Genomic DNA, 24060 nt, shown 5'->3' on the forward strand with positions numbered 1-24060 from the left:
AATGACACGAGGTTCCCCTTTTGTGTCGCCCCAAGTTTCTTGCTTCTCTTCCTCGGAATGGGCTGCTGCCTGTCGGTACCGCCCGCTTCCTCCCACCTCTTTTCCTATCCGGCTAAGTCATCGCCGGCTCCGGGCCGCTTTCCCGGACTAGCGAGGTTTTCATCTTCTGCGATGTTCTGCATTTTCCTTAACCATTTCTGTCTGCTGGGTTCTCCCAGGGCTGCGGCTCGGTCTTATGTATCCAACCTGCCGTCTCGGTGGACGTTTGCTGTGCCCTCCAAGCCGGAGTGTCCGTGTCCGAGGACCCTCGGCCTCGCCCCCCCCCACCCCCCAACCTGTGGCTTCCCTGCCTTCGTCCTCCCCCGCCCCCCGACCCCCCTGAGAAAGCTTCGGCTGGCCGACGTTGTCCTCTCTGCGGATGGCGCGACTCTCAGTTTTAAGGGTTTCGCGTCCTCGAAGAGAGCGATCTTTCGTGGGGGGGCCGGCACACCGGCCCCACAGGACCGTTCGAGAAACGTCCCTTCCGTGAGCCCGAAGAGGGCGACCCCGCCGGATCCCGGGCTTCTGGGCATCCGCGTGGAGAGGCTTCGTTCCGCCCGGGGGCGCGGGAACCTGTCCCCACCCCCACCGCGCCCCCGGCCGGCCCCCGCCCCGGCGCGCCGCCCGACCTCCGCCCCGGCGCCCGCCCCGCCGCGAGCCCGGCCGCCGCGCCGCCGCCTCACAATGGCCGGGGACCGCCTCACCGCGCGCAAGGATCCCAGCCACGCGCGCTCCCCGCCCCCACCGGCCGCCCGCCCGGGCCCCGGCCTTCGCCCACCCTCCACGTTCCCCTCGCGGCGCCCCTGAGACGAAGGAGAAAGAGGCACGGCTCGCCGCTCTAGTCACGGCCCCAGAGTCGGTCGGACGGGGGCGCAGGGCGGTCGCCGCGCGGGGACTACTTTCCCTCTCGCGGAGGGACTACTTCGCGGAGGCATCGGCGTGGCGGCGCGCACGGCATGGCGGCGGCGGCGGCGCGCCAGGGGTAGAGGGACGCCGGCCCGCTCAGGCCTCGGCGCGGCCTACACGCTTCGCTCGCTCGCTCCCGCCCCGCGCCCCGCGCCCCGCGCCCGGCCATGGCGGAGCCCTCGCCCGCCCGACGCCCGGTGCCCCTCATCGAGTCGGGTAAGACGCGCCGCCTGCGCCCTCCCCGCGGCGCCCCCGGCCCGGCCCCGGCCGCGGCCCCCTCCCCGCCGCCCTGCCCGCTCTTGACCCGACTCTCCGTCTTCCCGCAGAGCTGTACTTCCTCATCGCCCGGTACCTATCGGCCGGCCCGTGTCGGAGAGCCGCCCAGGTGAGTGCGGGCCCCGCGGGCGGCGGCGGCGGCGGCGGCCGCGTCCCAGCCCCGGCCCCGCTGCCGCCGCCTGGGGTCGCGGGTGGAGGGCGTCGGGTGGACCCGGGTGCCCCCCGCCTCCCTAACTGCGCGTCTCGTCGGCTGCAGGTGCTGGTGCAGGAGCTGGAGCAGTACCAGGTCTGTGCTTCGTGGCGCCTGCCGCGCCCGCCCCGCCGCGTCCCCTCCGTGCTCCCTCCCTACCCTGCCGGGGCCACTCGCCCAACTCCCCACCCCAGCCCACCCCGCGGCCCCCCGCCCGGCCCCGCGGCCCCCAGCCCGGCCCCGCGCGGTGGTCACTCGTGTGCGTCTGGTGTCTTTGCAGTTGCTGCCGAAGAGGTTGGACTGGGAGGGCAACGAGCACAACAGGAGCTACGAGGAATTGGTGAGATTTTTGACATTTCTATCCCCGTGTTTCCGAACATCCTCTCCCCGCCCCCTTGTCGGGGCTCTGGCTCTTGGGGTGAAGCGATCGAGCCGTGCTCGGGGGGCATCCCGGGATAGCAGGACTCCCTCGGGAGGTTTTGTTTTGTTTTGGGGTGGTGGGTTTGTTTTGGTAGGAAACGGCCCCGAGGGGGTGGCGGGTGGAAGGTGGGGGCGACCCCGCACCGCGGTTTGCGGTGGGGTGGGTCCCCAGGTGCGGCTGCCTATGGTGAGAGCCGGGGGCGCGCGTGCGCGCGTGCTGGGGTGGGGGGGCGGTGCGCCAGCCATTCAGTGAGCTGCTCTCATCCTTCTGTTTTCGTACCCGACTTGTAACTCGACCTCTGATTGGTCTTCCCTCCTTTGCCCCGCCCAGCTCCTCTAACCACTTGTTCCCTAGGAATAGAATCATTGGTGTCTGAAAGGTGAAGTGTTCTTCTGTTTAGCGTGTTTTTCTTTTTCCCTCAGCAGCGTAATAAAAATCTTGCTGCTGTGACAGTATGCAACTCCTCCAGTACTTTTGCCTCTCTGAACTGTACACTTGTTGAATGCCTTAGAAAACTTTTGAGTTTTTATATTGACCTTGCTGTACTTAATGCAGGCTCTATGCAGTTTCTCGTTTTAGAGCAGCATTGGCATAGATTTCAGTTTTCTTTTTATTGTACTTTGTCAACTTTTTTAGTTGCGCTCACGATATAGAGTCCTTTTTTTAAAATGTTATTTAGTTGAGAGAGAGAGAACTCGCGTGCTTGCCAGTGGGGTTGGTGGGGAGGGGCAGAGAGAGAGAAGGAGAGAGAATCCCAGACAGGCTCTGTGCTGTCAGCGCAGAGCCCAGTTTGGGCTCCATCCCAGGAACTGTGAGGTCATGACCTGAGCCGAAATCAAGAGTTGGACGCTTAACAGACTGAACCATTGAGGCGCCCCTAGCTTCGGTTTTATCCACTCATTTGCCCTTAGTGAAATAAAACATTTTTCAGAAAAATATTTTTGCCAATTGGTGTATTAGGAAAAAGGGTTTCTTAGTTGCCAAGCAATATAGGCATCTTGTATGAGCCATATAACTGATGACCAAACAAAAACTCTTGAAAGATCTTTTACTTATGACAGTCATATTATCTGTAACGGAATTTGGTAGGATATGGTCACCATTCTTGGATTAAACAAAAGGACAAAAAGTAAACAAGGGGATTTATCATCTGCATATGAACAGTTAAGTGTTATTGACACTTAAAGTCTGGAGTAACAAAGGATTCTGTTTCAGTTGTCAATTTTAATGTTTACTGGTGTGGACTTTTTATAATTTTTTTTTAATGTTCGTGTTTTTTGAGAGCGAGAGTGTGTGAGCAGGGGACAGGCAGAGAGAGAGGGAGACACAGAATCCGAAGCAGGCTCCAGGTTCTGAGCTGTCAGCACAGAGCGGGATGCAGGTCTCCAACTCAACAACTGCAAGATCATGACCTCAGCCGAAGTTGGATGTTTAACTGACTGAGCCACTTAGGCGCCCCTGGTTTAGATTTTTTAAAAGCAAGCACTTAAAATTGAGTATTTCCAAGGAAGATTTAAAAAATTCAGCATCATGGCAGAGGTTTTGTTTTCTTGAATTTCTTATTTTGATATTTAAGTCTAGGAAACGTTTAAAGGACTATTCATTGTTTTACTTCTATCGATAAGAGAAAATCGCTTAAATCTTGAGATGCTGTAACTACTGGAAAATGCACTTTTAAAATTTGTGTATATTTTTGGCTTCTTTGTTCGAGGTGCTTAAAACCCCACTTTTAAAATTCTGTTTAAAATTATCCTAGTTCTCTGTGGTATCTCCCTGTGATGTGCAATGCCCTGGGTCATGTTTCATCACCTGGCTCATAGGGTCTGGTGGATAATGTCCTTTTTGTCCTTTACCTTCTCTCGCCTCCACCCATTCCTAGCATTAAGTACGAAGGATGAACTTCTTGTGTATAGGAGAGTTATTTTGTCAGAGTACATGAGTAGCTGCTAGTTCTCCAGAGTCTGCTCTTTTTTTTTTTTTTTTTTAAAGTTTATTTATTTGAGAGAGAAAGCATGAGCAGGGGAGGGGGAGAGAGAGAATCCCAAGCAGGCTCCACACATTCAGTGCAGAGTCCGGTATGGGGCTTGAACCCCATGAACTCTGAGATCGTGATCTGAGTGGAACCACCCAGGCGCCCCTGCTTTTCATTTAATTAAGAAGTATTTCAGATATACACAAATAATAATGTCATGAACCATTTTTGCTATCTTTACTTTGGCTTCTATTTGAAGTATTTTTTTATAAATTACCAGTGCAAATCTTCAAACATAGAAAAATAGTGAAATGAACCATACTACTTATCAACCTTGTGATTAGCAAAGAATGTTGCATCTGTTACCTCACTCCCCTGGGCTGTATTGTTTTAAAGCAAATACCAGACATTCCTTTATTTTATTAGTTAATATGCTGAAGTATTTTAAAGTAAATCCCAGATCTTACATGTCTTCTCTAAATTCTGCATAGCGCGTCTTGAAAAAATTGAAGGGCTGTTTCTTAGACCACCGCAGTGCCAGCATCACACACAATCCAAAGAATGATGTTCTTTGATAATGTGTACATGTAGACATTACACTTATATATCTATAAGTGTAGATCTATATATATGTCTATATGTGTCTAGATCTATATATCTGGATATTACATTTATATATCTAGTCCCTACTCAGATTTTCCTTTTGTTCCTTGGATTTCTTTTTTTTTTTTTTTTTTTAAAGTTTATTTATTTATTTTGAGAGAGAGAATCTCTCCATGCAGAACCCAACTCAAGGCTCAAATCCATGAACTATGAGATCATGACCTGAGCTGAAAGAATTGGTCGCTTAACCAACTGAGCCATCCAGGCGCCTCTCCTCGCATTTCTTTTTATATTTAGTTCAAATTGGTTTCAGGCAAGGTCCACGTGTTGTACTGAAGTTACTTTCCATCTCTTTTTTATCTTACATAGTTTTTGTTCCTGTGCCATTGGTATTCTGAAGACATTTGAGATAGCCTGTAGAATGTTTCACATTCGGGTTTTGTCTGATAGTTTCCTTATGCTATTTGTTTCTTTGTGTTGTTTAATTTACTCCTTTTTCTCAATAATAGTCCTCATTCTTGGATCAGAGTCATCTGGGGAGCTTTACAAAATCTGGATGCCCGGGCCACGTTCCACACCAGTTAAATCAGAATTTTTGTGGTGAGACTGGGTATCACTATAGTTTGAAACCTTTCAGGTGATTCCAGTGTCACTGTTGACAGAGTTATAGTTTATCTTAGACTTGGGACTATGTTATCATTCCAGCCTGTACTTTGGAAGCAAGAGTATTTTTGATACTTAAGACAATTGAGATTCTTTATCTCTCAGTACCTAGCCCTGCGTTAGCAGTTGGGCCTGTGAATTCATAAAGTGTAGTTCAGATTTTTATGATTTATAGGTGGTGAACACAAGAGAGGAAGAAGGAAATGGAGCTATAGAGTAGGGCCCGGGAGTGAGGAAGAACTCGATTTGTTAGAGGAGCATGTTTAAATGAGGCGAATGTGATTCCATAGACTTCGTAATTTAGTAATGTGCAGTTTTATAGGCCACTGTCTTCCTTAACCAGTAAATAAAATCTGAAAGTCCTTCTATTGGAGTTTATCATTAGGGGATTTATTGTCATGCTTTTTTTAAAAAAAATAACGTTTGAGTAGCCCTATAGCACAATGAAGACTTAAAAGTTATTTTTAGTTAAATATGGAGTTTATTAGTTATAAGTAGTAATTTTTCTTAAGTCTTTAAGTTACAAATCTTATAAATTTAGTGATATTTCTAGAAACAAGTTTATTTTATTTTTTACTGTTTAATTTGTAATGAGAATTTAATCTTAAGATATTTAACACCACTTAATTGTCTTAAATTTCCTCGGGCATTTCACACTATGTTACAAATCTATGATTATTTCAGTCCCCTCAAGATGGCTAACTTTGTCAAATGTGTTACCTTTTTTTTTTAAGTTTATTTATTTATTTTAAGAGAGAGATTCCCAAGCAGGCTCTCTGCATTGTCCGTGCAGAATGCAATGTGGGGCTTGAACTCCCGAACTGTGAGATCATGCCCTGACTGGGCATGAAATCAGGAGTTGTATGCTTAGCTGACTGAGCCATCCAGGTACCCGTAAGTGTAATCTTTCTAAAATTTAACTTTTGTAAATATATTTTAAATTTACTGTAGTAAATTATTCTTTTTTGCTCTGCCAAACATTACAAATAGTTCAGTCATTACAAAACTTGTTACTATATCAGAATAACTAATTGGCACCAACATATCAATACTTTCTTCTTTTTTTCATTTCTTAGTTGTCGATCTTCTTGGGTTATGAATTAACTCCCCAAATCAAGGCGGGGGTGGGGAAGCAGTATTACCATCGTGAACTCCCTACTGGATTAGGGAATCAGGCTTAAGGTAGATCATAAGGCTAGACTTGGAATTTGGGTGCCTAGTTAGATAGACTCTACTCGTGTGTCAGGTTGATCCTTTTTAATGGCAAACTTCCTTATTTACCTATTTAAAACAAAAACAACTTTATTGGATAACTGTATTGTAACTGACTCCACTATTTTGTTTTCATTGTGGGATTCTAGCACTAACCTCTTTCCTCTGGGGATTCTGCATTTCCTTTGTAGTTGACTATAGCGATTTATTCCATAGGCATTTCATTGATAATTTGGGAACACTTGATGATCATGGCAATATGATGACAAGTTACTGCCTACCAATGTAACGTTATAGACATTAGAAACTTGGGTTTTTGTGCCGGGTATATGGGCTGTAATCCTGATTTGTGCTGCCTAGCAGGTGTTTAATCTTACGCAGTTTGTTTATTATTTACTTATTTTTTATTTATTTTTTAATGTGAAATTTATTGTCAAATTGGTTTCCATACAACACCCAGTGCTCATCCCAACAGGTGCCCTCCTCAATACCCATCACCCACCCTCCATCAACCCTCAGTTTGTTCTCAGGTTTTAAGAGTCTCTTATGTTTTGGCTCCCTCCCTCTCTAACTTTTTTTGTTTTTTCCCTTCCCCGCCCCCATGGTCTTCTGTTAAGTTTCTCAGGATCCACCTAAGAGTGAAAACATATGGTATCTGTCTTTCTCTGTATGACTTATTTCACTTAGCATAACACTCTCCAGTTCCATCCACGTTGCTACAAAAGGCCAGATTTCATTCTTTATCATTACCAAGTAGTATTCCATTGTGTATATAAACCACAATTTCTTTATCCATTCATCAGTTGATGGACACTTAGGCTCTTCCATAATTTGGCTATTGTTGAAAGTGCTGTTGTAAACATTGGGGTAATTGGGGTACAAGTGCCCCTATGCATCAGCACTCCTGTATCCCTTGGGTAAATTCCTAGCAGTGCTATTGCTGGGTCATAGGGTAGATCTATTTTTAATTTTTTGAGGAACCTCCATACTGTTTTCCAGAGTGGCTGCACCATTAGGCAGTTTATTTAAACTCTACCTCAGTTTCTTGAGCTGTGCAACAAAGATGATAATAATTGTATCAAAGCATTTGGTAAACATGGGAAAAAAATGGCCTTCAGTGCCCGGCACACAGTAATAATCAGCATTTACAAGTAATGCTGGTAGAACAAAAGTCATGATTGTGTAGCTTGCCCCTTCCCTTAATTTATATTGGTAGGGTCTTAATGAGATAATAAAATACAGTCTCTCTGAACTCTTATGTCTAAATGAATGATACCTGCCACTTACCCCTTTATGGATGAACACAATGTGGGATGGGGCACTGATGATACTTTGTAGCTCAGTGCTGAATAATGGTAGTGCTGTTGCTACATGTGAGTCACCCAGCCTTGACTGTGCGCCTTTATTTTAAGCCCTACTCCCAATATGGGGCTTGTACTCAGTATCCCGAGATCAAGAGCATGCTCTACTGACTGACCCAGCCAAGCACTCCAACTGTGCTACTTTGAAAGAATAGTTATTACTTTGTTTTCAGAGGCTCACCTAATCATAACATTTATTTGCATCTAAGGGACAAGTCACATGACTTTTTTCGTTTCAGATCTTCTAAATTCTACAGATTGTTGCCAGCTAGTTCTGTTGGTTTCTGAGAAGGATTGTGGATAATCTCCAAGTGTGACTGTAGAGTTGTCTTTTTTCTTTTTCCAGTTTTTTATTTACGTATGTTATTAGGTGTATACAAATATATAATTGTTATCTTTCTCTTGAATTGACTTCCCCTCTTTTTTTTTTTTTTTAAAGTAGACTTCATATTTTAGAGCAGTTTCAGGTTCACAGCAAAATTGAGCAGAAGGTAGAGATTTCCCCCTGTAAGCGCACAGTCTCCCTCATTATCCGCATCCCTCAGAATGGTATGTTTGTTGCAGTTGATGGAGCTATATTGACCCATCATAATCCCCCAAGTCCTTAGTTTCCATCATGACTCTCCTATGTTTACATTAGGTACTCTTAGTGTTGTACCTTTTGTAGGTTTAGACAAAAGACACGTACCCACTAACAGTATCATACAGAGTAATTCTGCCCTAAAAATCCTCTGTGCTCTGCCTGATTATCCCTCCCACCCTCTCAACCACTGATCTTGTCCCTGTTTCCATAGTTTTGTGTTTTCCAGAATTTGACTTTTTTTTTTTTAATTGGGAAATGTTCTTTATCTCATAAAAGCTTCTCACCCCCAAGTCTGACTTGGCCTCACTTTACTACAGCCTGCCCAGCTTTCTTTCCATTAGTGATGGTATAGCACATCATTTTTTGTTTTCTCTCCTTTTAGTAAAGCCGTTTCCCCATGTGCTCATTTCTAAGTATGGTTCCTGTAAACAACATATGGTTTTATTATTCAGTCTTTTAGTTAGAGTCTTCAAACTATTTGCAATTTAATTAACTTATATAATTACTTAAAATTGTGTGAAGTCTACCAGGTACCTGTTTTTATATGTGTTCCATCTCTTTAGTACTGCTCTCTTTTGGATTATTACACTGTTCTTTATTGCTTTCTGGCTATATACCCTTTTATTATTATTTTAGTGGTTACTCTAGAGGTTACAAGTTACTTCACCACTTCCCAAATCAATAAAGTTAAAACTGTTAGTTGATACCCTTTTGTCCTTTGGACTATTATGGTATTTTATGTATGTTATGAAATTTCCAGATATTATTGCTGTAGTTTTAAAGTTGATATTCATTTGCTTACCTCCCTGTATACCTTTCCTGGTATTTTTAGTTCGTTCTTGTCTTCCCATTTGTCTTATCTGTGATTATTTTTCTTCAGTCTGCACAACTTATTCTGTTATTTTTTTTAATGAAGTTTTGTTGGCAATGACTTTGGTTTTCCTTTAATTTTTCCTTTTAATTTTTTTGGTCTGAAAACATTTTTGTCTTTATTAAAAATTTTTTTTTTAACATTTATTCATTTTTGAGAGAGAGAGACAGAGTGTGAGTGGGGGAGGGGCAGAGAGAGAGGGAGACACAGGATCTGAAGCAGGCTCCAGGCTCTGAGCTGTCAGCACAGAGCCTGACGCGGGGCTCGAACTCACAGACTGTGAGATCATGACCTGAGCTGAAGTTGGGATGCTCAAGCAATTGAACCTAGGTGCTCTGTTATGTGTTTATTTTTAAATAAAGATTGTTTTAGGGGCGCCTGGGTGGCGCAGTCGGTTAAGCGTCCGACTTCAGCCAGGTCACGATCTCGCGGTCAGTGAGTTCGAGCCCCGCGTCGGGCTCTGGGCTGATGGCTCAGAGCCTGGAGCCTGCTTCGGATTCTGTGTCTCCCTCTCTCTCTGCCCCTCCCCCGTTCATGCTCTGTCTCTCTCTGTCCCAAAAATAAATAAACGTTGAAAAAAAAAAATAAAGATTGTTTTATAAGTAAATAAATAAATAAATCAATAAAGATTGTTTTATTTATTTTTTAAGATTTATTTATTTATTTATTTTGAGAGAGAGTACAGCACGCAAGCAGGGAAAGAGAGAGAGAGAGAGATGGAGAGGAAGAATCCTGAGCAGGCTCTGCAGTGTGGAGCCAGATGCAGGGCTTGAATTCATGAACCGTGAGTTCAAGACCTGAGCTGAAATCAGGAGTCCTAATGCTTAACAGACAGAGCCACCTATGGTGCCCCTTAAAGCTTGTTTTAAAGGTGAAATTCTGATTGGTGTGTTTTTTTTTTTCCTTGTAGCACTCCATATTAAAAAAACTGGCATTCTTACTATTTCCCCTTTCAAGATAATGCTTTTTTTTCCTGGTTGCTTTTTAAGATTTTCATTTTGCCTTTGGTTTTCAGCAGGTTTACTGTGATATACTGTAGTTGTTACCTATTGCTGCATAACTGGCTACCCCAAAATATAGTGGCTTAAAACAACGCAGATTGTCTTTATCCCACGGTTTCTGTAAATCAGACTTGCAGGCTCAGCTGAACTGAGTCCTCTCAATCCCTCTCAAGGCTGTAATCCAGGTGTTGGCCAGATCTGGGGTTTCAACTGAAGACCTGACTGGAAGGGTCTGTTTCCAAGCTCACATAGTTTTTGGCTGGATTCAGTTCTTGGAGGGGGTTGGACTGAGAAGTCTCAGTTCCTCCTTGTCTCTTGGCCACTCTCAGCTTCTTGCCACTTGTCCAAAATGGCAGCTTGATTCATCAAAAGGTGAAAGCGGAATAGGCAATAATAGTCTGCTAGTTAAGACAGCAGTCATAGTCTTCTGTAACCTTACAGGAGAAGTGGTATCGATACCCTCCACGTTAGCTGTATTCTGTCAGTTGTAAGTAACCTACTCAAGGGGAGGGGATTTCATAAGGTTGGCAGTACCCGGAAGTGGGGGTCATTGGAGGCCACGTCAGAAGTTGCCTCCTCCAGGCATGTAGGTGGTTTTCTTTGGATTTACTCTGCTTGAGGTTGTCCGAACTTCTTGAACCTATAGGATATCAAATAGTTTCGTGTGTAAAGTTCAAAAAGGGGGGGGGGGCACCTGGGTGGCTCAGTTGAGTGAGTGTTCGGCTTCAACTCAGGTTGTGATCTCACCGTTCGTGGTTCAAGCCTTGTATCAGGCTCGCTGCTGTCAGCACAGAGCCTGCTTTGGATCCTTTGTCCCCTTCTACTCTGTCCCTTGCTTGCTTGCGCTCTTTCTCTCTCTCAAAAATAAATAAACCTAAAAAAAAAAAGTCCCAAATGAAAAGAATGGAAGAATGAGGCAGAAGAAGTATTTTGAAGAGATAATGGTTGAGCATTTTTAACATCTGGGGCCTTCTCTGGGACCACTGTTGACTACTTCCTCTCGGTTACGGATCACATTTTGCTTTGTTGTGTATCTCATCTGTATCTCCTCCTCTTTTGAAGTATGCTGGGCTGTTTTGTGTGAAAAGAGTAGAGGTTTAGGTAATGTAATCGGTCTCGGTAAAGGATGCCCCCTTTTCTCTCAAGTTCTTAGTGCTGGGGGCTGAGTTATCTACGTTGTGTCATGTTTGGTGGTCTTGGGCTTTGTGGCAGCTGTAGTTGCAGTCAGTTCATTGGCATCCCACGGTTTAAGGCTGGGACCAGGACTTGCCTCTCCAGCAGAGTTTGGGGTTTGGGCACAGGTGAGATTCCTGGGATGTCTGTTTCATAGCCAAGTTGCCAGCTTCCCAAACTTTGTAAGATCTTGCTCTGTTTTATAGCCCAGTTGCCAACTTTTTTGAGTTGCTGAGATCTCTTTGCTTTCCAGTTCTGCCCTCGGCTTTCTACTCTGCTGTCGCATCCCTAGCGTTCAGAGGGTCTCTGGAGCGCACTTGCAGTGGACGGGGGCTCCCCCAGCTGTTCCGCATCCCGTCTTTTGCCCCGTGCAGTTGGTGACTGTCCCGAGGCCCCAAGCATTCTCCTCCTCAGGCATCAGGCATGATAGCCGGCAGGTGGCCGTGAAGTTTAAAAGGTTGGCAGGTTTTTCCTTATTCAGTTTTTCCTGTCTCTCTGCTACAGATCAAAGCAGCTGTGAATCTTTTTCTGGTCACAGACGGGCTCACCAGTTTCTGGGGTGGAGTTGATGCAGACGTGTTTTCTCAGCTCAGTGATGGGTTAAAACATTATTTTTAAGCTAAACCAACCTGTTCTCATTGTTCAAGTGAGGGCAGTAGCTTCAGACATTATCTCTTTTTAATGGTTGGAATATGTGACTACATGCGGGGCATGTAACTGCAGTCTTCTGCGGGTGCACCTGTCCTTCCTGGCAGTAGTGGGTTCTCAGTGTTTATTGAAGGAGTTAAGGTGGCTTAATGCTTAAGGTGTGTTTTCTTTCTAAGAAGCAATCATCACTAATTTGCTTATTAAATGATTTTTTTTGGTACGATCTTTTATTTCTTAAAATCTCTCAGGTCTGCGCTTCATTTGTAGGTCAGAGCAACTTACGGCACCAGAATGGCTGTGAAACATGGAAGTTATATGTCTTTTTTTTTTTTTTTAAAGCTCTTTAAACCATTTCATTAGGAGCATACAAAATAGAATCATTCAGTGATTATTTACTATCTTTCCTTTATTATGTAGAAGTGGGAAAGTGGCATGTTGAGCACAAAACTTTTGTGTTAATGTTATGTAATAACCATAGCAGCATAGGATGAATTATGCGTGGGGTATTCAGAATTTGGCGGAGGCTTTGACTTTGCTTGTTATTGGTAATGGGGTGGGTGAATGACATTTGGATGTTAGACTCTAGCTACTTAGAAAAATTTCTCTATGTTGATTTTGTTTTATTTTTGAGAGCGAGATCGCACGCGCGTGTGGTGGAAGGGGAGAGGGAGGGAGACAGAAGGATCCGAAGCAGGGTCTGTGCTGAAAGCAGACAGCCTGATGTGGGCTCGAACTCACTGAACCACAAGATCGTGACCTGAAGTTGGATTCTTAACTGACTGAGCCACCTGGGTACCTCTCTCTATGTTGATTTTAATCGGTTTGCATATATTTGGCTTTAGAAACTTCCAGAGGCCACTTCGGCTCTAAGACTTGTGATTCTCCTTAATTATCTTGTTACTTGGCATTTTTCTTAGGATGCAGGATAGCCGATTGCAGTGATGCAGTGATGCGGGGAGTTGTGACCGTAGACAGCTTGGGTTCTTACTTTTAGCTTTGCCGTTTATCAGCTCTTTGGTTCTGGGCAGGTTCTTTGGTGTCTGTGCTTGTGTTTTCTCACCTGTAAAATGAAGGTGAATAGTTTGGAGGTATAGTAAGTGAGCGTATATAAAGTTCTTAGAACAGCATCAGGTAGTAATCACCATGTAAGTGTTAACTATTGTCAGTAACGAAGAACTGAATGAGTCAAAACCTTAAAATACTTAGAAGTGTACCTTGTACGTTGCAAGTGTGTAGTATTACCTATTGTTTTTGCTTAGAAAGTACCTTGTCCCAGGTCCCATAACTAGTGAGGGCTGTTAGCCACACTTCCTCAGGGTCAGAAGAGTCTAGCACCCTTCTTATTCCAGTATTTGTTAAACTCTCATTGGTATGTTTGAGGCTGGATTCCACACTGAGAGACTCTTGCTTGAGAAAGACTTTGTGGTAGAGCCTCAGTTTGTTTTCTATTATTATTTTTAATGTTTATTTTTTAATTTATACCCAAGTTAGTTAGCATATATAGTGCTATAATTTCAGGAGTAGATTCCAGTGATTCACCCCCTATGTGTAACACCCATACGAGTTGCTCATCCCAACAAGTGTCTTCCTTAATGCCCCTTACCCATTTAGCCCGTCCCCTCACCTACAACCCCTCCAGCAACCCTGTTTGTTCTGTTTTTAAGAGTCTCTTATGTTTTGTCCCCCTTCCTTGTTTTTATATTATTTTTGCTCCTCTTCCCTTGTGTTCATCTGTTTTGTGTCTTAAATTCCTCATATGAGTGAAGTCGTGATATTTGTCTTTCTCTGACGAATTTCACTTAGCATAATACCCTCCAGTTCCATCCACGTAGTGGCCAGTGGCAAGATTTCATTCTTTTTGATTGCCAAGTAATACTCCATTTTATACATGTACCACATCTTCTTTATCCATTCATCCATCGATGGACATTTGGGCTCTCTCCATGCTTTGGCTATTGTCGATAGCGCTGCTATAAACATTGGGGTGCATGTGTCCCTTTGAAACAGCACACCTGTATCCCTTGGATAAATGCCTAGTAGTGCAATTGCTGGGTCGTAGGGTGGTTCTGTTTTTAATTTTTGGGGGGAATCTCCATACTGTTTTCCAGAGTGGCTGCACCAGTTTTCATTCCTACCAGCAGTGCAAAAGAGATCGTTAGAGCCTCAATTTAAAGTCTTAAGTTTTGTCTGTATTAAATTTAGCTTCTATTTATATGTAAATGTTCGAAGATGTTGATAGTGGTCTTTCTGTAGGGGTGTAACTAAAAAGTGATGTAATTAGTTCATTAGTCATTTCTCTGTAATCTGACCAAAAATTGTCCTAATATTAAATAAAAATTTCTGGGGCGCCTGGGTGGCTCAGTTGGTTGAGCATCCGACTTTGGCTCAGGTCATGATCTGGTAGTTCGTGAGTTCGAGCCCCACATCTGGCTCTGTGCTGACAGCTTGGAGCCTGGGGCCTGCTTCGGATTCTGTGTTGTGTCTCCCTCTCTCTGCCCCTTTCCCCCTCGTGTTCTGTCTCTGTCTCGCAAAGATGAATAAACGTTAAAAAATAAATTAAATGAATAAAAATTTATAATGTTTATTGTAGAATATTTGGAAAATGCGAAAGTGAGAAAAAAATCATGAAAGTGAGAAGTGTTTATTTTTCTTCATGCTAGACTCTAACAAAAGTAGGATCTTTAAAAAGATACTATTTTGTGAATTCCTTTCAATTTCTCTGGAAAATTTTATCTATTTGCCTGTTGTACATTTGGTTGGTTTCTAGTTTTTTTTTCTATTAGTGATTCCATGAATATCAAAGTAAGATCTATGTGTCTTTGCATTTATACATAATTGTTACTTGTCATAAACTTCTAGAAACTTAATCATTGAGTAAAATGGTTTACCTTTTTTTTTTAAGTTTGTTTATTTATTTATGTAAGCTATACACCCACAGTGAGGCTCAAACTCACCACCCCAGGATCAAAAGTCTAATGGTCTTCTGACTGAACCAGTTAGGCGGCCCTCAGTAGCTAATGTTTGAGTCACTTTTTTGCCAAGTACCGCACAAAAGTTAGGAGATTTAACCTATGTAATCTCGTATCCTTTTAGCAATCTTATCACCTTGCATGTATTGTGATTTCCCAGTTTGAGATGAGTCAGGAAGGAACAAGTAACTTCAGTGAGGTTCTATTCCTAAGGGGCAGGTCCAGCTGAAGGCCACTTTGTGTGATACTTATTCATGAACGTCTGATGCATTTGTTCAGTAAATGAATGCCTGCTGTAGTCAGAGTTCCGGGGAGACCAGTGTGGATGAGATGGACAAGGCTTCTGTTCTCATGGGGCTTTACACCCTCGGGGTAAAACTGACCTGAAGCAGCAGACGAGCTACTGTAATACAGATTCACAGAGGTGTTAGGGATCGGGAAAGGGGGGGGCAGGATATTTTAGGTGGGTGGGGAGGAAAAGCGCTTATTGATGGGGTAACCTTTGACCTGGAGGGCGGAAAGGAAATGTGGAGCCCTGAGAGAGGACGGGTGGAAAGAGTGGTTGCAATCCGTCTTAAAAACCTGCGTGACCTCTGACCCACCAGTTACAGGCTTAAGACGTTTTTGAAGGAAGTTTGTTTTGTGACTTGACAATTCATCTTTTCTGAATTACCTTTTTGTATCTTTTACTTGCTTTTCCACTGCTGTCTTAAGCCATTTTGTAAGAATTCTTCATCTCTAGGTTATTCTTTAGTCTGCTGAGTTCTAGGTTCCTTTCCCAGCTTGCAGACTGCTTTTTAGTTTCGCTGGGAGGTTTTGTTTTTCCAGAGGTTTAAGATTTTTACTTTTGTTATATCTGTGAATCTTTATTTTGTCTTTAGGGTTGTCCTTAAAGCCCTTCTGTACTCCAAGATTAATATTTTAAAAGGCAGTGTTATGTATTTATTCCTCAATACTTTTTCTAGTCTGTTTGTAGTTTCTCCGTAATGTCTCCATGTTCAGTTTATTTGAGCATGTGGTTGATGTGAGGTATGAATCTAGCCTTTTGCAAATTGTCAGTTTGCAAGTACTGTTTGAGTCTTGTCTCCTTTCTCTACAGGGAGCGCTGTCATCATCATTTACTACGTTCTTGCTGACTTGCATCTGGACTTTTCTGTTCCTATAATATCGTTCTATTTTAGTGGTCAAATTTTATATATACATTAAAATTCTTTAAGTGTTTATTTATTTGAGGGAGACATGACCTGAGCCACAGTCGGACGCTTAACCAACTGAGCCACCCAGGCACCCCTGATTAGGTTTTATTTCTGTTGGTCGTTTGGAATATGACAGACTTCTCAACGAAATGATGAACTAAGTCTGACTAGAAGATGTTTTGCATTAATCTTGAAATCTGTGATCTTTACTCTGTTCATGCGGCTGGAATTGTTACTTGATCAGTACTTTACTATTTCATATCTTCTGTAGGCTGTTGCATGTTTAAAATCCATACATTTTGAAGTGTGCCTCTTGTTTTAATACATCTTGTGAAGCAATATTTAAAAAAAAAAAAAAAGAAAGGTTTGGCTTTTGGGAAGTATTTGTCTCTTCATTAAGTTCCATGTAGGATGCAGACTTTTAGTTAGTCTTCACACAGGCTTATTTTAATTATGTTCTGCTTAGAAAATTTAGTTATTTTCACATGGTACAACAGAATAATCTCAAGTTTAATGGTTTCTTTTCAGAACTCAGTTGATTTAAGGATAAAGCCTTGAGTATTTTGCTTTTTGAGTTTTGTTCTTTTCAGATGATCTTACTCTATTTGATGGTCTGAACTCCCTGTCGAGCAATATTAGAAGTCGGGTGCACCTGGATGGCTCAGTCATTTAAGGGTCCGACTCTTGATTTTTATTCAGGTCATGATCTCAGGGTTGTGAGATTAAGCCCCTGGCATTGGACTCTTCACTGACAGCACGGGGCCTGCCTGGGATTCTCTCTCTCCCCCTCTGTCTCTCTGTTCCTCCTCTATGCATTTTCTCTGTCTCTCTCTAAACATTTAAGAAGGATATCAGAAATCAAAAAATATAAAAAATCTTAGATTTCTTCTGAATAATTTATAATTTGGAAAAGCTTTTATAGTCTAGAAGTAGGGGTCATTGTTTTGCTAAGGGAAGAAGAAAATGAACTGAATAGATTGCATACAAATGCTAACTAAGGATATATCTTCGTTTAGTATTGGCTTAAGCATTAATAGTATTTTCCAGGCAAGCCTCACTTTATGGGATGGCTGGTAGGTGGCTTTGCTTCAGATTTGCAGCTTGGTGGACAATGCTGTTATGATTTGTGTGATTGCATTGCATGTGATAACAGCCTCATGAAATACTTCATTTCCTTAGAAGCAGTGGCCTAAATCATAAAGATATATAATGCTTTCTTTCATTTAATGGTTTCATTAAAGATAGTCTCTGTCTCTTGGATAGGGCAGATTGACATTTGGTTTTTTTCCTTCTCAAACTTCTCGTTTTATTGTTACCATCATATCCTAGAAATAATGGGAAAGAAGGTTTTTTTTTTTTTTTTTTTTTTTTTTTACCCCCCGCTGTGGTTCTTTTATTAGGGAGCAGAATTTTTCAGGAACATTCTCCTGCCCTAGAAGATTTCTTCTCTGTTTCATTGGCCAGAACTAGATCAATGGCTGCCTAGTTAGGAAAGAGTTTAGAAAAGCGAGGCTCTGCTGAAGTTGGGGAGGTAGTGGCTATTGGATAAGCAAACATGGTCTGCTCTGGGAAGCTAATAAACTCTTTTCTGAATTAAAATAAAAGCTTTTTTTTCCTTTTTTGCTTTTAAGATTTTATTATTTTTTTTTTTCTTTTCCAACGTTTTTATTTATTTTTGGGACAGAGAGAGACAGAGCATGAACGGGGGAGGGGCAGAGAGAGAGGGAGACACAGAATCGGAAACAGGCTCCAGGCTCCGAGCCATCAGCCCAGAGCCCGACGCGGGGCTCGAACTCATGGACCGCGAGATCGTGACCTGGCTGAAGTCGGACGCTTAACTGACTGCGCCACCCAGGCGCCCCTAAGATTTTATTTTTAATCTCTACACCCAATGTAGGGCTTGAACCCACAGTCCTGAGATCAAGAGTCTCACGCTCTACCAACTGAGCCAGCCAGGTGCCCCAGAATAAATGCTTTTGAATGAAGGATTTTCATGCTAACATTAGAACGTTTCTCTGCTTAGGTACTTTTGTATAAACCGAGGGTTAAGCTCTTTTCCCCGCTTATTTCTATAACGATATTTATCCTGCCATTGACTACTAAGCTTGCATTTTTTTTTTAATTTTTAAAAATTCACTTATTTTTAAAAATATGCCTCATGCCTAGTGTGGAGCCCACAGTGGGGCTTGAACTCACGATCCTGAGCTGAGATCAAGAGTCGGATGTTTAACCCACTAAGCTACCCAGGTGCCCCAAACTTGCATTTCTTTATAAAGCTTAGAAAAGAGGCCAAGAACTTGTATCAACCAGAGGCTGAGGGGACTTACTTAAGGAAGACACCAATTTTTAATTTTTTTGTGAAAGACCATGCTCCGTATCCCTTCTTGTTTCATTGTTGTATGCTCATTGTATAGGAGTTGTGATGTGCTGTGGTAGTTTACTTAGGCATTTTCCCTTGTAAGTTTCTAGATGTAGTTTAAAATGATCAGGGAAAAACTAAAGGTCAGATGGGTATATGTTACACTTGATCTTAGCCAAAAGGCCGAGAAGCGATCACATAGGTATATATTAAAGGTATTAAATATTGGGGTGCCTGGGTGGCTCACTTGGTTAAAGTGTCTGACTTTGGCTCAGGTCATGAACTCGCTGTTCATGAGATCGAACCCCGCACTGGGCTCTGTGCTGACAGATTCACATTCTGCTTCACATTCTGTCTCCCTCTCTCTCTGTCCCTCCCCCACTCGTGTGCACGCTCTGTGTTTCTCTTCTTCTCTCTCTCAAATAAACGGTAAGAAAAAATATATTAAATACTCATTCTAGATCCTCATTACATGACGGTATCCCAAACTTGACAGAAAAAGCTCCTTTCTCCCATAAGTTTGCAGTTACATTCTCTAGACTCTACTACCACTTTACAGCTGCTTCCCTGGGCTTGAAGAAGCTCATGCTCACCGCATTATTTGGTAATAGTGGCGGTAATATAGGGATCCTATGGTTGTGGCTGAAAAACTTCCTGAGACTAAGTATGGCTACCAAAAATAAGATGGTACAGAGAGTGGCTGTTTGACTTAGTTCTGGCCTGATTTCCGAGGACATCGTATCACTGGCTTACTCATTGAAGTTGCTGGTAGAGGTTGTTACTAACATTCAGGTAAAGGACTTGAAAGTAATGAAGGAACGTTATCTATCATATTGATTTGGTCAGTAGATCTTTGATAATCTAGAACCATTTTCTGTTTGTTATTTTTGGGACTAGAACTGCATTACTCTCCAGAAACACTTTGTCTTATACAAATATAGAGTAACAGTCTCTCCTCCCCCCATCTTTGATAGTTATGCTGGAATCCTTAGAAATGTAACGAATCTATAAATCCTTTTATGGGAATCACAGCTGCTGCATGGAATCCATGTTCCTATTAATGCCTGGACTTGGCCTAAGTTTACTTGCCTATGTTGAAACTTCCTGTTAATTTAATGATGAGTTTTACTGCTTCTTCAATTCAGGCAGTGAGTTTAGTCCTATAAAGTTTCCCTTCTAGATCATTTAAGAGAGAGAATAAAATCATATCCAACACTGGGAAGCACTCTGTCTAAACTTTTCTGTCTCTGTCTTTTCTATCTAGAGAAGTTGTTTTTGCCTTTGTGTGTTACAGCTTGTCTTCAAGAGCAGGTGTCCACTCAGGAGACAGGCCTGAGTGTGTAACCTCAAAACTGAAAGCCAATTGAGAAGGACAGATAAATGCTTTCACTCATATGTGGAACTTGAGAAACTTAACAGAAGACCATGGGGGAAAGAAAGGGGGGAAAATAGTTACAAATGGAGGGAGGGTAGCAAACCATAAGAGACTTTTAAATAACAGAGAACAAACTGAGGGTTGATTCGGGGGGGAGGGGCAAATGGGTGAGGGACATTGAGGAGGGCACTTGTTGGGATGAGCACCGGGTGTTGTATGTAAACGATGAACCATGGGAATCTACTCCCCAAATCAAGAGTGTACTGTACACGCTGTATGTTAACCAATTTGACAATAAATTATATTAAAAAAACCTGAAAGCCAATTATGTCAGTTCTCTATCTACCTGAATAGTCAAAATCTTAAAGCTATTAGAGTGATTGTCTACTGTATAAGAAGCCATGTTGCCATTGCCCAAGTCCTTTTATCTTTCTTAAGCCTCGTGGACACATTATTTAGGTTGATCAGTGCGGAGTACTTCGGTGGGGTTTTGTTTTCAGATTTGCATTCCTGACAGGTTCTTAGATCTGTGATTTTCTTGGCCCTGTTGGAGTTACCTTCTAGTTTCTCCTATCTTTCTTTCCCTTCCCATGATGAGCTAATTATCTATAATAGATTTGGAACTTCTACATGCTGACACTTTGAAGCACAAGAGTGCTAATTAGTATTATGAAACACTTTGATGTCTACCTGAGCTTTGATAGGTCTTTGGGGTTTTGCCTTGGGATATCTGTCAAGGTAGGAAACATAAGTCATGTTGAAAAGTTGAAGATATTTTATTTAGCCTCTTCTGTCACTAGTGCTTATGAACAAAAACTTTATATTGAATCTGGGCTTTTTTTTTTTTTAAATATTTATTTGTAAGTAATTTCTACACCCACTGCGGGGCTTGAACCAAGAGTCACATGCTCTGTTGGCTGAGCCTGCCAGGCGCCCCGAATCCAGGCTTGTTTTATATTTGAGTTAATGCATAAGAACCAGAAGTGAGATCTTGAACTATGTTTCAGGTTTTCTTTGGGGCAGCGTTTCTCAGGAGTTTGAAAATGTGTGGGGCATTGCTGGTGTTGTGTGGCATGGGGAATGCTGTCGGCACGGACGGAAGGGAGCCAGGAGTACTGTGTGTTCTGCGCACATGCACTGTCCGGAGCAGCACTTTGTCTTTGCTCACACGTTGGTGACGTCACAGTTGAGAAACCTCATCTCGTGATTGAGGAACCTTAATGCAGTGTTAAAGTTTAGGGCAGATACATTCAGATCAGGTGTCGTGAGGCCTCTTCATGAGTTTAACTTACACGGTAGCTTTCGTGTTTTTATTGTTTTGAAGTATAATTGACTTAAACTGCACACATTTATAAAGGTTCAGGTTGATGACTTTGGATGCGTGTGACACTGAAGAACCCATCTGTAATACCTCCTGCTTTTCTTTGCTCCCTGCCCCCAGCAACGTCTGATCTGTTTTCTGTCACTGTAGATTAATGTGCATTTTCTAGAGTTTTGTGTAAATAAAACCATACAACATGTACTCTTTTTCTGGCTTCTTTCAGCATAATTTTGAGATTTCATCCATGTCATCACGTGTTATTAATGTGTCACATATGTTTGTTTTTTTATTACCAGATAGTGTTCCATTTTACAGATGCACCGTAACGTGTATATCCAGTGACCTGTTAGTGGCCATTTGGGTGTGTCCACTTTTGGGATCTTAACAAGAAAGATGTTTCCGTCATGTGCAAACTTTTTTTTTAAAGAACTTTTAATTACTTTTCTGTACAGAAAATATAATGGTGTCCACTTAGCCCAGTTTGGGGGCCAGGTTTTTTAGGCTTCGCCTTTTTCACCTTGGCGATGCGAGCCACTGACTTTGGACCCGGGATGTTGCCTCCCCAGTGATTGCGGGTCTCATTGTATCTGTCATTGTCATTGGTCCCGATAGCTTCCAGCAGCTTAGCCAGAGCTCCTTTTTCTTCTGAGTTAACCTGTGGGAAGGTGACAGTGGTGCCGGTCTTTCTGGGGACCAGACACCCCAGCCTGGCCTTCCTCTGATAACGTGGTAAGGGACCCCCGTCTTCGGACACAGGGCAGCCAGGGAGACAGCCCACTCACTGGGATCCACCTCATGTGCAGTCGCTACCTGCCAAGCCTTCTTGCTTTCCACCAGGGTGGCGACAGTATTAACCCCAGCTCGAAGGACAGGCAGCCTCTTGGAGGGGACATCCCCTTTCCTGATCGCTCTCTTCTCAGCCTGGACTAACAGTCTCTTCTCCTTCTCTTGCTTTGTCTCTGGGCTGTACTTGGGGGCCAGTTTAAGCATTTGAGTAGCCATTTGCCCATCCCAGGCATGGGTGAACCAGTTAATTGCAGGAGGCACTCTCTTAGACATTTGTAGAGAACAGCCCTTTGTTCCCGCGGCCAGACGTAGCAGGGCCATGTGCACGTACAGACTTCTAGTATGAACATGTGCTTTTCTTTTTCTTGAGTAAATACCTAGGAATAGAATAGCTGGTTAATACAGTAGGTATATGTGCTATTAAACTGCCCAACTGTTTTCTTTCTATCTCTCTCTCTCTCTCTCTCTTTTTTTTTTTTAACTTTTATTTGCATTTATTTTATATAGAATTTACCCCCAGGCTGTAAGTTTTGTTTCTTCATTTTCTTCTGGGATATCTTTTCCGTCTTTGCAGCTTCCTCTTCCAGCTTAGGAGCAGTCTGCCCTTTTAGTAAGGATCGTCTCAGTGTGGCAGGGAGAGCTCATCTATGGGTTAATCTGACCATGAGCCCTGTAAGCTCTATACTGCGTCCTGCAGGCTTTGTTTACCTGGATGTGCTCAATGACCAGAGGATCATCTACATCCTTACGTTCAGCATGACTCTGCATTTTTAAGCATGTTCACTAAAAATTGAGCGCTCTCGGGGCGCCTGGGTGGCGCAGTCGGTTAAGCGTCCGACTTCAGCCAGGTCACGATCTCGCGGTTCGTGAGTTCGAGCCCCGCGTCGGGCTCTGGGCTGACGGCTCGGAGCCTGGAGCCTGTTTCCGATTCTGTGTCTCCCTCTCTCTCTGCCCCTCCCCCGTTCATGCTCTGTCTCACTCTGTCCCAAAAATAAATAAACGTTGGAAAAAAAAAATAAAAAATAAAATAAAAATTGAGCGCTCTTTTTGGACCACTGATTCTGTGTCCAGCCCCACTGTGTCCAGCCTTGGGTGCACCTATCAGCTCTACCATGGCAGTGATGGAAGGGCACACATTGCTTCTCTAAGGTGGTGTCCTTTGGATATGCATATCCTCGATGGCCTGGGCAGTTTCCCCTGGGTCCTTGAAGTGAACACAGGGATTTGAGCCTCTTGATTTGTGTGATTATGTAGGGTTTCCTGGGTTAAGTGAATAGCGAACCATTTTCAAAGATCACCCCAGGCTGCCTATGGGAAGAGTGGCCAACTGTTTTCCAAAGTGGTTGTGCTATTGTACATTCCCACCAGCAGTTTCTCCACGTTCTTGCCAATCTTGGTATGGTCCTTTTGATTTTAGCTATTCTAACAGGTGTGTAGTAATATCTCATTATGGTTTCAATTTGTTACCAATGAATGGTGCTGTGCATCGTTAGAGTGTGTGTATGTGTGTTTGATGGTCTGTGTAAATCTTTCTCCTGTTTTTAAAAGTTAGTTGTTTTTTTTTTTATAATTGAGTGTTGAGAGTTTTTTTAGATTCTAGATGCAAGTCGTTTATCAGATAATATGCTTTGCAAACATTTTCCTTGTCTGTGGGTTGTTGTATTCACGCTCTTTTGACGAAAACGGAAGCTGTTAATTTTGATGAGGTCTAGTGTATGGGCTGGTTGCCATGTGGATTGTACGACTGTTGTCATATGAGAAATCTTTGTCTAACCTCAGGTCATGATTTTCTCCAGGGTTTTCTGTGATAAGTTCTGCAGTTGTAGATTATACATTTAGGTACGTGATCTGTCTTAAGATAGTTTTTGTTTATGGTGTGATGTATGGATCAAGGTTCATTAAAAGAGAAACCTTTTTGGCAAATGGATATCCAGTGGTTCCAGCACCATTTGTTGAGAAGATGATCTTTTCTCCTTTGTGTTTTTGTCAGAAATCAGTTGTCCTTATATAACGATTCCTGAAGTCAGATATTATTTTCATAACTCAACTTTGTATTTTTTTAAAGCTGCTTTGGCTTTTGTAGGCGCCTTACATTTGAATGTGAATTTTAGAATAAAATTAATCAGTTTCTACAA

General features: G+C 42.9%; 1 protein-coding gene and 1 non-coding gene across 2 annotated transcripts in view; one reads left to right on the forward strand and one right to left on the reverse strand.

Moving 5' to 3' along the window:
* The first annotated feature begins 977 nt into the window (after nucleotides 1–977).
* BRWD1 (bromodomain and WD repeat domain containing 1) overlaps nucleotides 978–24060 on the forward strand; it is a 130736-nt gene continuing 107653 nt past the window's right edge. The window contains exons 1-4 of the mRNA XM_023238732.2: nucleotides 978–1161; nucleotides 1272–1330; nucleotides 1478–1507; nucleotides 1692–1751. Coding sequence (XP_023094500.2) covers nucleotides 1113–1161; nucleotides 1272–1330; nucleotides 1478–1507; nucleotides 1692–1751 — 198 coding nt within the window. The 5' untranslated portion in view covers nucleotides 978–1112. The remainder of the gene's footprint in view (nucleotides 1162–1271; nucleotides 1331–1477; nucleotides 1508–1691; nucleotides 1752–24060) is intronic.
* Nucleotides 17970–18042, reverse strand: TRNAK-CUU. The gene has a single exon. It is a non-coding gene; the product is annotated as a tRNA-Lys (tRNA).

This window comes from Felis catus, chromosome C2 (genome assembly GCF_018350175.1).
Source record: "Felis catus isolate Fca126 chromosome C2, F.catus_Fca126_mat1.0, whole genome shotgun sequence".
In the NCBI taxonomy this organism is placed as follows: domain Eukaryota; kingdom Metazoa; phylum Chordata; class Mammalia; order Carnivora; family Felidae; genus Felis; species Felis catus.